The sequence below is a fragment of the Lipotes vexillifer genome, unplaced genomic scaffold (assembly GCF_000442215.2).
Source record: "Lipotes vexillifer unplaced genomic scaffold, Lipotes_vexillifer_v1.1 scaffold741, whole genome shotgun sequence".
In the NCBI taxonomy this organism is placed as follows: Eukaryota; Metazoa; Chordata; class Mammalia; order Artiodactyla; family Lipotidae; genus Lipotes; species Lipotes vexillifer.
In genome coordinates this window covers 964,426-979,164 of record NW_006796565.1, presented here as the reverse complement: position 1 = coordinate 979,164, position 14,739 = coordinate 964,426, and the positions used below count along the sequence as shown (strand labels likewise).

At 58.3% G+C, this 14,739-nt stretch overlaps 1 protein-coding gene across 1 annotated transcript in view; it reads right to left on the bottom strand.

Moving 5' to 3' along the window:
* Positions 1–520: 520 nt before the first annotated feature.
* The window catches only part of FAM53B (family with sequence similarity 53 member B), a 113,156-nt gene continuing 98,937 nt past the window's right edge, over positions 521–14,739 (bottom strand). Inside the window, exon 5 of the mRNA XM_007468731.1 lies at positions 521–883. Coding sequence (XP_007468793.1) covers positions 521–883 — 363 coding nt within the window. The remainder of the gene's footprint in view (positions 884–14,739) is intronic.

The window sequence follows — 14,739 nt, the reverse complement described above, 5'->3', positions numbered from 1 at the left end:
CCCCACCACTGAACCTGAGCAGGAGGCCGAGAAGGGCCATGACCCCAGCGGAGGGACCCGAGCCCGGGCGGAAACCCGGGCCGGCGGTCAGCACGTAGAGCGGGCCGGCCCAGCCGCAGCGCCACGGGACTGCCCAGCGGGGACGGTGGGACGCTTGTGCCGACGTCCCACGGGAAAGAGGGGAGAAGGAGACCGAAACCAAGAAGCTTCTCTCCCGGCCGTGGCAGCTCCACGGAGCGTGGGTGCGGTGCTGGTGAAAGGCTGAGACCCTGCACCGCGGGCCCGGCCAGGCGGCTGGTGCTGCGCCAGGACCCCGCGGGCGGGACGGCGTCTGGGGAGGTGGTGGGCTCGCTCCTGGGCCCCGAGGCCTTCCAGGAAGCGCTGATCAGGCCCAGGCGTGGGGCTCCCCCGGGGGCCCTGCCCGGCGCCCGGCGGGAGCGGGGTGGGGGGGAGGCGGCGGGAGGCCCGTGGATTCTAGCGCACCCCCTGCCCTGCCCGCCCCGCCGCCAACCGGGGCCTCTCAGTTGTTCTCTATCTGCTCAATGTCCAGCTCGCCGTCCAGGGAGCAGGGGCTATTGCGGACAGCCCCGCGGTCCCGCCAGGCCGTGCCCGGCTCCCCACGCCCACCGCAGCCCTCGCCGAGGGCGCAGCCACCCGCCTCCTCGCAGCACGGCTCCTCCTGGCAGGCGGGGTGGTCGTCCAGGGACAGGGGCAGAGGCTCGGGGATCGGGGTCCCGGCGGGGGTCCTGCCCCCCGTGCCGGAGGCCGAGAGCAAGGCGGTCCAGGACCTGGTGCTGCTGACGTGGAGGGCGAAGGGGCTGTGAGGGCCGCGGTCCTCCGTCCCTGCGCTCAGGCAGCTGAGGCTGCTGAAGGTCTGACAGTTCTGTGGGGGAGACAGACACACACGTCACTCAGGGTCACGTTCCTGGAACCCAAGTCCCGCACGCCCCAGCCAGCCAGGCCCAGGCCCCTGGGGCTATCTGCTGGTGGGCCCGCCGGGCAGCGGAAGACCACCCAAGTCCCGGCCTCCTCCCCGACCTGGACAAGGACAAGGATAACGTATGAAGAAATACCCGCGGCCGGTGAACATGTTAACGAAGAAAATGCGAGGTGCAGTTATTCACCTGCAAATCGGCAAAGAGAACGAGCTTACGAACACCCAGTGCTGGGGGCACCGCGGGGGTGGGGGGTGGGGCGCGCCCAGAGCCCTTCACACACAGCCTTTCTGAAAACGGATCTGAACCCTTCATCAGGCAATTTCACTTCTAGAAGTTTTATCTGAAGAAAACAATCCGGACGCATGCAGAAATTCAGTGACATGAACATTCCTCGTCACGCTGTTAAATTGAAAAGGAGAAAGTGACCCAGATTCCCTGTGATAAGGGTTCCATAAAGCATGTCTTTTCAGACAAGGGAAGCCTCTTTAGCCATTAGAAGAACACGGCAGGAGTGGATTTACTGACGCAAACGGAAACACCGCCAGGCCGCACTGCTGCACAAAGGGGGCACGGTGCCCATGCCACTCTGTCGCCGTGATAGGAGGGGACATGGGCCAGGAGGGTTGGGTTGACGTCCACATGGTGCACATCACAGTCACCCAGGGGGCTGGTTTCCACGTGAGCCCTGGGCTCCTGTGCCCTCAACAGGCACTCGGGTGACGGATGCTGCAGCCCTGCTGGGGAAGGGGCCGGGCTCACAGCTGGGTGCCGCGGAGACACCCCTCAGCCTCCCTAGGCCTTGGCTGCCTCATCTGTAAGAGGCGAGTGATGGTCCCTGCCTGTCCCACAGAGCCCTTTGAGGCCCCCATGAGAGAATGTGTCTGCCCAGGGCTCTGCACCCGTAGGCTCTGCCTCTGCAAGGGGCCAGCCTGGAGGAGGCAGCCTAGGGCCTGCCCGTGGCAGGCAGAGCTTGAACACGGCCCAAGGGTGCTTGGGGCCACCCACTCACAAAAGGGGGCAGGCCCGGCATTGCGCACCGACAGGTTCAGCTACACACCTGCTCTCCCGGCTGAGCACAGAGTCAGGACGGAGAGCTGTGCAGACGAGGATGCCCACGGCCCAGCCCCACTGGTCCCCAACAGGACCAGCAGCAATGCTGTGCTTTCTCGGGACGAGACAGGAGAGACGTGTGTCGAAGGCAGCAGGAGGGAGTCCGGGCTCTGGCTTCCTCCCTGCACACGCTGGGGACTTGGGGGCGTGGGGAGCACCGCACGTCTGCCAATGCCAAGGTCACAGGCCTGTCCTGAGGGCCCCAGTCCTTTCACAGGCGGCAGTGTCTGTATGCCACTTTGAAATAAAGGTGACCACCAGCTGTCACAGTGAGCAAGCTGCTGCACCAGGCTTGGCAGATGGAAAACGAAAGGCGCTCTCTCTGGAGGAAAGTGGCCGGGCCTGCCGTGCACGCGCTCACCGTCCCCACCGGCGCCACGGCGGAAACCGCTCTGATGGGTTTGCTCATCTTGGAATCCTTCGATTAACTGAGAAAGGGAGGCTGGGGTACTGGCGGGGTGGGGGCCTCTGGGATTGAGGAAAGAAGGACTGGGCCACCAATCAGACCTGAGATGCTGGCCCAGGTCGTGGTGGGAGCCAGACTGGGGACCCTCGCGGTACCCCTCCTGGGCCACGTGGGGCTCGCTGAGGCCCCAGGCCTCACAGGGCACGTTCCCTCTGCTGCCACAGCAGAGGGCCGGAGGCAGATCCTCATGCAAAATGGCCCCCAAGAGCCTCCGTGTCCTCAGGTCAGAACACAAACCTAACGCTGTGTGTGGGCAGAGGCCCCAGATGCCTGCGCCGGGAGGGTCCCTGGGGCCCCTTCTGCCTCCCAGCCACGCTCCTGACTGGCCTAGACCTGAGCCAGGACGAAAGGAGAACTGGGTAGAGAGACAAGAAAGAGGGAGGATGGCTCAGCCCGGACCTATAGGAGCAGCGGTTGTAGGGATTTCCGCGAATGGCAGCGTGACCCCCGTTACAAATAATAGTGCCCAGCGTAAAGCCAGCGTGCTGTGAACGGGTCACAGGTGATGCCGAGACCCTGATGCCCTCAGCCCCACGAACATGTGTTAACTAAGGTGCAGGCGGGTGCCTGACTTCATGGCAAACGTGACAGCGTGTGTCTGGGCACTAATCATGTTAAACAGCAGCCACGCCAGCAGCAGGGTGCTGGGGACCCCAGTTTGCGGGAACCTTTCAGAGATGCAGCTTTTGCCTCAAGTGTGCCCTGGCGAGGGCTGAGGTCAGAGAGGCTGTTACAGTCCTGGGTTCCGCCACACACAGGCCTGATGGCTTCAGACAAGACCTTCCAACCTCTGGGCCTTGGCCCACCTGACAAATAAGGGCTGGGCCAAGGGCACCCGGACGACCCCCATTCTGAATGTCTGGAATAACTGGGTCCTTTTTGCTTTGCAGCAGGGCAAGGAGCTGCAAGGTTTGGTTGGTGAATGTTGTCACAAGCAAACCCCAGGATGCCACTGAACCCCACCCTCTGACAGTCCTCAAAGGCACCTACTCCTTGGCTACAAAGCCAGTGTCACGTTGAAAACCTTGTTGACTCAAAACTCAGCTGTTTCAGCCACAGTGAAAACCTGCTGAATGTCCCAGCCGGCGGCACGCCCCACCTGCTGGGGAGGAATGTGACCTGCACAAAGGGGCAGAGTGTGTGTCCTGCCCAGGCTCCATCCCAGGAGGGCCCATCCTGTGTTGGCATCCAGGGCGCGGCCCTGGGGGCAGGGTCCCGCCCAGCCTCTCCCGGCCGCGGCTCGCACTCCCAAAGCTGCTCGCACTCCCAAAGCCCAGCTCCCTCGCACTCCCAAAGCCCAGCTCCCGTGCAAGAATGCTGCACAGGCCTGTTGGAGGCCTGGAGGCCTGTGTGCCCTCAACAATGTCTCGGGGAAAGCTGCAAAGCTTTGAACAAGTTCAAAGCACTGTGTGAACACATCTTTCCAGGGTGAAATGGCTGCTTTGGGACAGACAGTCCCCCCTATGCCGAATTCTGTTCTCTTGAGACCCGGCCTTGGCCCAGGGATGGGCCGCCTACTTGGGCACGGGCCTGCCCAGGTAATAAAGCTCATAGAGGACCATCCATGTGGCCTCAGGCTAGTGGCTGGAGACACTGCTCAGCACCCCAGTCCTAGAGTCTGGAGTGACTTTGGAATGGAGCCCCTGAAAGTCAAGTGGCTTCCATCAGAACTGCCAGGCCTCGGGTATGGGCAGCAGTGTCTCAGCCCACCCACCCAGCCTCCCCAAGTCAGGAGCAACGGCCCCTTCTCTGCACAGCCCTTCTGTGCAGATATCTGCTCCCGTCCCCTCCTGGGTGGCAGGCCCCTGGCCAGGCCCTGGGGACTGAGAGAAGGTCTTCTGGGTTCAGCCCCGCTGGAACTCTGTGCAGCCCTCATTGCAGACAGAGGCCCACCAGACCCGGGTAGTGAGTGCACCCCGAGGGCTGGGCCCGGCTCCTGTCCACACCCGCCGTCCACACCCAGCCCCAAGCGCCCACACTGTGAAGAGGCCGAGGAGGACGCAGCCCCTCGCCAGCTGAGGGCACCTCTGCCTTGAGCTGCAATCTGAAAACCAAATCCCCCCTCGGGAGCCTCACATTAACTTAACGGACTCGGCCCCGTCCTTCTGTGCACGCCGGCCACCAGCCACCCTGCCGAGCCTCGGGCCATGAGCTCCATCCCCTCCCCAAGTGCCAGCCTGGGGCCAAGGGGAAGGCGGACTGTGGGGTGCCGTGGCCGAGAGCAGGCAGCGGCAGCCCCCTTTCTCCTGGTCGTCTTGCCCTCAGGAGGACAGGCTGTTTTCCTCACTCCCGTCTCCCTGGGCCCCATCCCGCCCTTGAACCAGGAAGGCGTCGGGAGCGTGGTGCGCGTGGCCCAGGGGAGGAACACGGGGCGCAGGGTCTGGGGTCGGAGGATCTCGCCCAAGACCGGCTCCTCCACTGACAAGAGTCGCCTCATTTGGGAAATGAACAGTCGTCACTGGCCTGGCTGCCTCCCTGGGCCATTGCAAGGGTCCCACGAGAAAATGGATGTGAAGCGGGGCTGCTGGGGCCCCACCCATGGACGCCCGTTCCCCAGCGCCTGGCACAGCTCCCCTGCCCCTTCCTCCCGGGACAACCCACAGCCAGTGACTGGCCGATACGGGTTCTGGAGCTGACCCGGGCCTGGGGGGTCAGATCCCAGGGGCTCTTCACACTGCTGGGCCCCGCTGGGTTAGGCTGAGGGCTCCTGCCCTGGCCTGTCTGCTTCCCTCACTTCCTACAGGTTTCTCCCAAGGGCCTCCTAACCTCTGGGACCAGATTCCCGGCTGAAGCTCTGCTTCCAAGGAACCGACCTAAGACGGGAGGTGAAAGCACTCTGTGTCCACTGCTCATCAGTACTGCTGTTCCTTCCAGAACAGGAACGCCAGGTGCCGCTCAGAGGCCGACCGTCAGATCCCGTCAGGAGTCCACCTGTCAGGACCAGCCTGCCTTGCGTTTACTGGGGATCAGTGGTTGCTGGGGACCTCTCCCTGCCCAGCCCAGGGCCTCATCGTCGTGCCCACGTGAAACTTCCTCTCAGCATCGTGCTGAGACAGAACACGTCTCCCCAAGGCACACGTGTGCTTCCCCTTCTCGGACAAGAAGTGTGACAGAGTCCCCCAGCTCCCCTCTTCTGGCACCATCCTTCGAGGCTGGCTCATTTGCTTCTCCTCTTTCTAATGCTATCTCCCTCTTTGTAATCCAATTCATGGATCTCTCTGTGTTACTGATTTTTAGGGAACCACCTCAGATCCCTCTAGAAAGAGGGGCATAAACAAGCCCAACCAGCCAGGCAGAACGAGCAGACCGGGTCCGCGCCTGGCCCAGGCTTCTGGAGCCTTGCAGCCACTCTGCTGCAAGCTGCTGGGCTAGGGCCCTGGCTAAGCGGAGGCATTTCCTCCCCCAAGCAGACACTTTCATGAGAGCAGAATTCTCCAAGTATCAAGAAAACACCAGGCCATGAGAGTGGCTAGGGGCCTGGAAATTTTCTAAGTCTCACTTGTGCTGGAAGCTGGCACAGAGACAACCAGGGCGGTGAGGCATGTGGTTTCCTGGGGTGGCGGTTTTGTTCTGTTTTGTTTTTTAAACTATCTCAGGAAAGAGAAAAAGGCACCGGCTTATTTGGGGCCTATCTTTAATCCATCTTTGGTAAATCGGAGTTTCCCATGAAGGCTGGACTGTCTCTCATAGGAAGCCCCAGAGCCCAAGGGGTCAGGTGGTGGGCTGCCCCGGCTCGGAGCTGCGGGTCTGGTGGCGGGTGTCAGGCAGGTGCTGGAGGTGGCCGAGGGCAGTGGGCGCAGCTGGCCCCTCGCTCCCGGCATCCCATTACCGTGCTCAGGCCCCGCCCAGCTCCACTTCCTGCTCACTCAGCTCTGTGTCGGGCCCAGCCCGTTTCTGTGACATGCTTATTACCTTTGGACCCCACAAGACGCAGCCCTTTTAAGCCTGGACTGCGTGCCTACCTCAGGAAGAAGGGCAACGCCGGCCACACAACCCAGATAGGGAAGCTGGGTCGCCGAGGCCTGAAAGCAGAAAATGAAGTTGCCTGAAGGGAGGAGCCTCTGGGGCCCAGGGAGCACCTCGGACTTGGCACTGGACACTTGAGGTTCTTCCCAGATCACAGGTTCTAGAATCAAACAGCCAGGGGCGGGCAGGACATATCTGAGGGGTGGAAGGATGGCCCTGGCAGTTACTAGGAAGCCCCTGCCTTCCTGGGCCTTTTCCCTCAGCTCACCGCTGCAGAGGCCACGACTGTTTCCTGAGCACCTGTCACCTGGCAGGCGTCTCCTCATCCACTAGACCCCTGCAGGAGCATCATCCCCTGCAGAAGCAAGCCTGAGCCCAGGTGTCCCCTGCTGGTGCCCTGCGGCCCCAACCCTGCACCCCACCGCCTGGCTTAGGGGCCGGCTCACAGAAGGTGCTAGTGCAGCCTGGTGGGGTGGGAAGGAAGGACCCACTGGGTTAGCCCCCGGGGCTCGACTGTGTGTCCGCACAGCCCTAAGGTCCCGGGACGCTGTGGGCACATCCTCTGAATGGTGGCCAACCCTGTGGTCTGGAGCCCCTCTCTGCCACATTGTGGCAAACGCTGTTTCTGCACCAGGCCCCGGGTGGCAGATGGCCCGCCTGGACACGGAAGGTGCGGAAGCCAATGAATGGCAAGGGGCCTCCCGGCAAGCTCACAATTAGAAAACAAACATTTTCTTTCTGCAGTGTGCATTCTGGCCAGCACACACTCAGGACAGGACTTGTAAAAACACCTCGCTCTCAGCTTGGCGTGGAGGGAATTCTCTGCCTGACAAAAGTCGAGGGACCTTTCCAAAGCACACAGGGCGCTGGCGGGGGGACCAAGGCTAACACACTGCCGGGACACATGGGGACCCTGGGGGCGGCTTCTGCACCAGGACTGGGGGCACTGAAGGTGGGTCCAAGGCCCCAGAGGGGACGGCGGGCCCTGGGTTTTGTTCAGCTGGCTGGAGCTGGGTGCTCCGAGGGCCATGTCAAGGCACAGGGAGACAGGACTGCAGAGTATTGGGACCCTCTCAGCCCAGCCCTCCATTCTCTGTTCGGATATTGGCTTCCAGAGAAAGGGGATGCCTTTTGGAAAAACGGGCAAATCGCCAATCAGTCTAACAGCTTTATCTGCAGATAGGCAGACGGAGGCCGAGAGAAGGGAAGAGACTTGCCCCAAATCCCACAGCTGGTTTATGTGCAACCATTCCTCTTGACTTCCGGGTCGAGCTCAGGGGAACATTCGATCCTCAGGCAGGATAGCGGCCTAGAAGAGGCTGGACAAGCCTGGGCTAGAACCCTGGCCCTCTGGGGGCCCTGGGAAGTTCTGAAATTTCTCAGCCTCAGTTTCTCATTTGTACAATGAGGCTAATATGAGCCCCAAATGAAGTCACAGAATTGTTTGGAGGGTTAATTGCATCGAGACCATGTAGGAGGCCAAGGAGGCGCTTGGCAAACCTGAGCTCCCTCCTACCCCCTGTGCCCACCCCGCCGTGCTCAGGCTAAGGTGGGGGGTCCGTGGCTCTCAGAGGACAGCGCTGCACAGCCAAGGGGTCAGGGGCTCGGCTTTGGGAACAGAATCTATACTCTAGATGGTCAAACCCGCTGTCCTTTTTAACCAAAACCTGCTTTCAAAGGAGCCAGAAGACATGCCAGCAACACGAAAGGTGAAATCTCTAGGAATAAAAATATAAGAGATAGAGAAAAGAGATAGGAAGAAAACCTTATAGAACACGAATGTGGGCTTGAACAAACAGAGAGACATCCCGTCTGTGGACAGGAAGACTCAACCTCAAAAAGGTGTGAATTCTCCCCAAGTTAATTCAGAAGTCTAACACAATCCCAATCTACAACATATACAGCAGCCCTCCCCCCATCTCAAGACAAGCTGATTCTCAAGTTTTCATTGGAAAAATAAACAGGTGAGAATAATCAGGAAGCCTCTGCGAAGAGCAATTAGGAGAGACTAGTCTTACCAGATGCTAAAACATACTACAAAGCCTCAAAATTAGGAGTATATACTACTATATGAGGACACACAGAGGCTAATGAAACAGAAGGGAATGTTCTGAAATAGCCCCAGGTTAGCACATGATAAAGGTGGGATCTCAAAGCAGAGAGAAAAAGATGGAATTTTCAATAGCTGGTAGGGAGACCCGTGGATAGACATATTAAAAAAGAAAAAAGGGCTTCCCTGGTGGCACAGTGGTTGAGAGTCCACCTGCCGACGCAGGGGACAAGGGTTCGTGCCCCAGTCCGGGAGGATCCCACATGCCGCGGAGCGGCTGGGCCCGTGAGCCATGGCTGCTGGGCCTGCGCGTCCGGAGCCTGTGCTCCGCAACGGGAGAGGCCACAACAGTGAGAGGCCCGCGTACCGCAAAAAAAAAAAACAGAAAAAAATGTTGGCTCCATATTCATACCACATACAGGATAAGCTCCACATAGACCAAATACTGCCATATAAAACCATAAAAACACTAGAAGGAAACATAGGAGAATTCCTTTATAGCCTTTCTAAAATCCAACATTCAGAGCCATAAAAGAAATAATTAATAAATTTGATAAAAAATGTATACACGTCAAAAAACGCTAAAAGCACTGGTGGGACTGTAAAATTGTGCAGTCGCTTTGGAGAACAGACTGGCAGTTTCTCAAAATGTTAAACACAGAGTTACCACAGGACCCAGCAATTCCACCCCTAGGTATATACCCAAGAGAAATGAAAACACATGCCCATACAAAAACATGCACATCAACGTTCACAGCAGTATTATTCATAATATCCATAAAGAGGGAACAACCCAAATGTCCACCAATTAGCAAATGGATAAATAAAATGTAGTAGGAATATTTTTCGGCCATAAAAAGGAATGGAGGGACTTCCCTGGTGGCGCAGTGGTTAAGAATCCTCCTGCCAATGCAGGGGACACAGGTTCAATTTCTGGTCCAGGAAGATCCCACATGCCGCAGAGCAACTGGGCCCATGCGCCACAACTACTGAGCCTGAGCTCTTAGAGCCCGTGAGCCACAACTACTGAGCCCGTGTGCCACAACTACTGAGCCCGTGTGCCACAACTACTGAGGCCCGTACACCTAGAGCCCATGCTCCACAACGAGAAGCCACCGCAGTGAGAAGCACGCGTACTGCAAAGAAGGGTAGCCCCCGCTCGCCGCAACTAAAGAAAGCCCACGCGCAGCAACAAAGACCCAATGCCACCAAAAATATAAAATAAGTTAAAAAAAAAAAAAAAGGAATGCAGTTACCGACACATGCTACAACATGGGTGAACCCTGAAAACATTATGCTGCTCAGTGAAAGAAGCCAGTCAACAAGAGACCACATTGCTGTGTGACTCCATTTATATGCAATGCCCAGAACAGGCAGATCGAGAGAGACAGAAAGTAGATCAGTGGCTGCCTGAGGCTGGGGTGGCTAAGGGTGAACAGTGACTGGCAATGGGTATGAGGTTTTTTGGGGGGGGAATGATGAAAATATTCCAAAATTGACTGTGGTGATGATTGCACAATTCTGTGAACATACTAAAAACCACTAAAATTGTTTGCTTTAAACCGGTGAATTGCATAGCATGTGAATTATAAAGCTATTGAAGAATGCCAAAAGCAAAGTCAAAACACAAACAACAAATTAGAAATAAACATTTGCAACTCATAGCAAGGTAAAAACTAATCTAATATAGAATCGAGAAAAAGAGCGACACCTCAGTTTTTTTTAAGGGCAAATGAATACAGCAGAGGACATACGAATGACCTTTAACTACAAGATGCTCAACTGATTAGAAAAATGCTAACTAAAATGACACAGAGAAACCATCTTTCACCTATCCGGTCGGCAAAATCCACATTTGACCACAATCTGTCGAGGCGGCGGTGGGGAAACGGACCGCCTGAGGCACCCGTCGGTGGTGTGGGGCCCCCTCAGTGTCACCTGGGCAATACCCTTCCAGACGACAAGTGCGTACAACCTGCAACCCGCCACCCTAGTGGCAGGATGTGCCCACAGAGGGTACACCTGCAAGTCTGAAAGGACCCACAGGCAACACAGTTCACAGCTGAGAAGACGGCCCCCGGCTTGGGAGTCCGCAGCCAGGGCCTGGGAATGAAAGTGGGCACGTCCACACACCAGACCCTCCTGGTGCTGGAGAAAAGGCGGCAGCGGCTCGGCTCTGACACAGAAACACTTTCAGGGTCTATTATTTAAGGCAGCAAGGGTCAGAAAACTAGATGTTAGCACGCTATCTTTCATATATGAAAGGAGAATAAAACAAGAACCTTCTTATTTGCTTGTGTTTTTATAAAGGATTTCTAGAAGGATCACAGGAAACAAATAAGGAGTTAACCTGAGGCCACGGGGGATGGGAGGGATGGGAGCAACACTTTCCCTGTATACTGTTTTAATTTTTGAACATGTGAACGTACTATCAAAAAATGTGTGTGTGTTTATTTTAAAAGGAAAGGACACTAAGCTAGGAAGGACGAGGATGACTCACAGGCAAAACTCTTACTTGAAACGGTCACTCAGATTTTCAAAAAAAGAAGTCCCCCTCCCACACCATCTCCGTATTAAAATCATTGTAAGGTTTCTCCATCAAAGTTCTTTTTGACTCTCCTTTTCTCCTATTGGCAGGAACAAGGCTTATGCATCACAAAAAAATGGCACTTTGCAAAACTGTGCAGAAAAAAAAAGAAAAACCCCTCTACCGGGTTCCTGCATTTAATAATCACCAAATTAAATCTGAGTTTCACACGAGCACAAGACGTGAAAACATCAGGCAGGGCCAGCCCTTGAACGGCAAACAGGCCACACATGTGCCAGACATCTGCCTGTGGGCAGTCGGCTGTTCGGGCCTTTTCCCGGGGCTGGTAGGTGGGCTCATAAACACAGGCAGGGGGAAATCCCTGGGAAACATCTCGCTGTTCTAAAGGTTTGCAGGGCTCCCCGCCTGCCTGGTGGAGGCTGGCCTGGGGTCCTCGCTCCATGGGAGAACACTGCCGGGCCTTGCGGGTGACCCAAGGCGGGGCCGGGGCTGCTTTGCACCCAAAACCCCAGCTTTCCCCAAACAAGGCCCGTCTCTTGGACTGCACCCACCTTGCCCAAATGGGCCGGTGCCCGCCATTCAGAGCCGCTGCCCGGCCCTGCCCCAAGGCAGGGCAAGGTGGCTGCTTGTTTGTCAGAAACAGTCAGGGGGAACGGCCCCCGCGTGTCTGCGAGAGGCTCGGTGCCGAGGACGGGCGTGTGGGCCAGGTGTCTGCAGTTGTGGTGCGTGTGGACAGAGTCCCCACTTCCACCTGTCAGCATATTTCCACACCTGGTGAACACACGAAAAGCAGAGAGTAAAAAGCTCAAAGTGTCAGATTCAGCTGGATTTCCTTTCTATTTGGTGCGGGTGGTGGCGGGGGGAGGATCTCTTCTCCCCTCCTTAACGATAAACTATAAATCATAAAGAAAGGCAGGCAAACACTGTGGAAACACGACCGATTTATCTGCTCCAACAGGCCTCAGCACGGAAAACTCCTACAGCCCACAGTCCCCAGGCCCCTTACAGACTGACCCTCTCCATGGACAAAGTGCTCCCCTCCCGCTGGAAAGGACCACCAGGTGCCCTGGCCTCACTCCCACCCTCTCTGGTTTGCTTCCACCCCTTCCAAGCTCCGCACCTCCAGGCCCCTGGCCCCTGACTTCAGGGAGGACAGTGTCCGAGCAGGGCCCAGAGGCCACCTGCATAGCCGGGATCCAACCCACACCACTGGCTCCTGCGTCCACATTGACATCAACGGCACTGGAGGAGTGGGCTTCACAGCAACGGCCACTTGGCACTGATCCCCAGCTAACCGGCCCAGGCCAGAGGGCCAGAGAGGAGAAAGAAATGCACGACGCCCCCATGTCTGCTGTCTGGAACCTCGGCCGTCTCCCAAGGCCAAATACTGGAAAATCCAAGTAAAACGTGCCACAATCAGGCTGAACTCCAGGCAAACCCAAGGCCAAGAGAGCCTACACCAACCATCTTAGGATAATGCCAGCACCCCTCAACTCCTGGGAGCCAGGACCCTGGCCAGTCCCGGACAGCACTCGCACGCGGAGCCTGAGGACGTAGCCAGACTGGGAGGGCAGGCTTGGGGAACAGGGATGGGCTGGAGGCCCCAAGTGAGGGGGCCTGTCCCCACCGACCGGACCACCCACAGGGCACCTGGTCCGGTCCAGGTCCCCTGAGAGGGATATGGCAGGGCCACTGGGACGAGGCCCCAGAGGGCCAGTACACAATGTCTGGCTGCCCTCACTTCCACGGCATCAAGGGGGGCTCCCCTGCCAATCCACAGGGGCTCCTCATTGCCTACAAAGCTGGCCACATCACAAGCCACAAGCCCCACTCCCTTGCTCTGTGACTTGGTCCAAGGTCAAGGTCCAAGGGCGACAGCTCCCCCAGGGAGGCACTGGGCCCACGTGGGAGAGCGAGCCCCACTGGGACTTCAAACACAGGGTCTGGGTGCAGCTCCAGGGCCTCAGGCAAACCCTGCTCCCTTCGCGGCCTCCATCTGTCCTCTGTCCTGAGACAGGGTGGTCCCCAAGGACCTCGCAGCAGCCTCAAGCAGGAGGTGGGAGATGACAGGCAAGCCCCAAGGGCAGTGTGGTATCCAGGACACCCCTGAGGGGGTGTGGTCACCTGGCTCCAGGCTCCAGCCTGTCATGTACTGGGTGTGTCCTAGGAAAGACCTGGGTCCACGCAAAAAACGAGGGAGCTGTTAGTCCTGCATGAGCCTGGCTGTCCCTGCCCTGCCTTGCCTGCGCCCTCCCTGCCCACTCAGGCCCCCTGGATGCACTAAGCTCACCTGGGGGTGCCCTCCCTCAGCCAGGATCATCACCCCCTCGATAATCTCTCTCCCCTCACAGCCCAGCTAAAACACCCTCCCCGCCCCTACAAAGCCCTCCTGGAGCCTCCCTGCCACACAGGCTGGCTGGCAGGGTTCTGGAGGGCTCGGCCAGGGAAGATGTCTGCTGGCCGCACCTCTGATGCCTGGAGGAACGGGGTTGGGTGGCTGAATGAAGAGTTGAAAATGGTGATCCATTTGGGGTGGAGTCCTGCGTCTGCCACTACGTGTCCCTTCGGCCTCCTTGTGCAACCTGAGTTTCTCTTTCCCCATCTGTAAAATGGAGAAATAAAACTGCCCTTGTGGGGCTGGAATGGGGCTGGAATGAGATCATAACAGGGCCCAGCTCAGTGGGATCTCCACACCACATTACGGTGTCCGGCTGCACCAAGACGGAGGAGGAGGGCCGGCCCTGCCCCGAGGGACTCAGGCAGAAGCCACAGAGGGAGAGCCCTTCACCCACAGCTGTCCCAACCGGAAGTGACCCGTGAGAGCAGAAATCCCAGGCGTGCTGGGGAAAACAGAGGCCGCGCTGGCCTGTCCTGGACACCAGAGTCCTGCGGGGGCGAGGAGGGGTGGCTGGGCCCCGCCAGCGTGTCCCAGCGTGCCTGGGCAGGGCAGGTGGCCACGGACGTGCCCGCTGGCAGCGGGTGTGGCAGGACATTCCTGGGCACATTCCACCTCTGTGGGCTCGGCTGTCCCTCCTGCAGAGCCAGGGCTGAGTGGCAGGGACACCCTGTGGGGCTCTGGTGGTCCCAAGCCCGGGAGGCCCCATTAGAGGACCGCCTCTCCTGAGGCTCGATCTCACCTGGAGGCAGCCCAGACACTCAGTTATAGGACAGGGTGGGGGGCTCACCCCGGACTCGTGCCCACCAGGCACTTTTCCTGGGATGGCCTGTCCTCTCACCCATGTAAGTCACGTCTCTCCAGCCAAATCCATCACTGCAGCAGGGCAGGGGCCTAGCAGAGGCCCAGGATCCCTGGATGGAGTCCCAGCTCTGTCCAGAGCCCCAGGGGTGACCTGAGGTCTCATCCCCCTTGGAGCCCGGTTCCTCCAAGCTGCAGTGAGGGACGACAGGGGACAACCATGGGAGCCAGGGAGGTTGCAAAGGCCTGGGAGCTCACGTGGTGCTTGCAAAGTTCTCTGGATGCTTGTGGCCACCAGCCCAAGACTCCTCAGTCTCTGCTGCCCAGGGAAACCCTGTCAGGGAACCCCTAGTGCAGGGGGTTCCTGGGCTGAGGGGTAGGGGGAGCAGGCCCAGCATTCTCCACCAGGACCAGGCCAAGCCCACCCCAGCAGGAGATCCAGATTCCAGGCCAGGAGCAGGCACC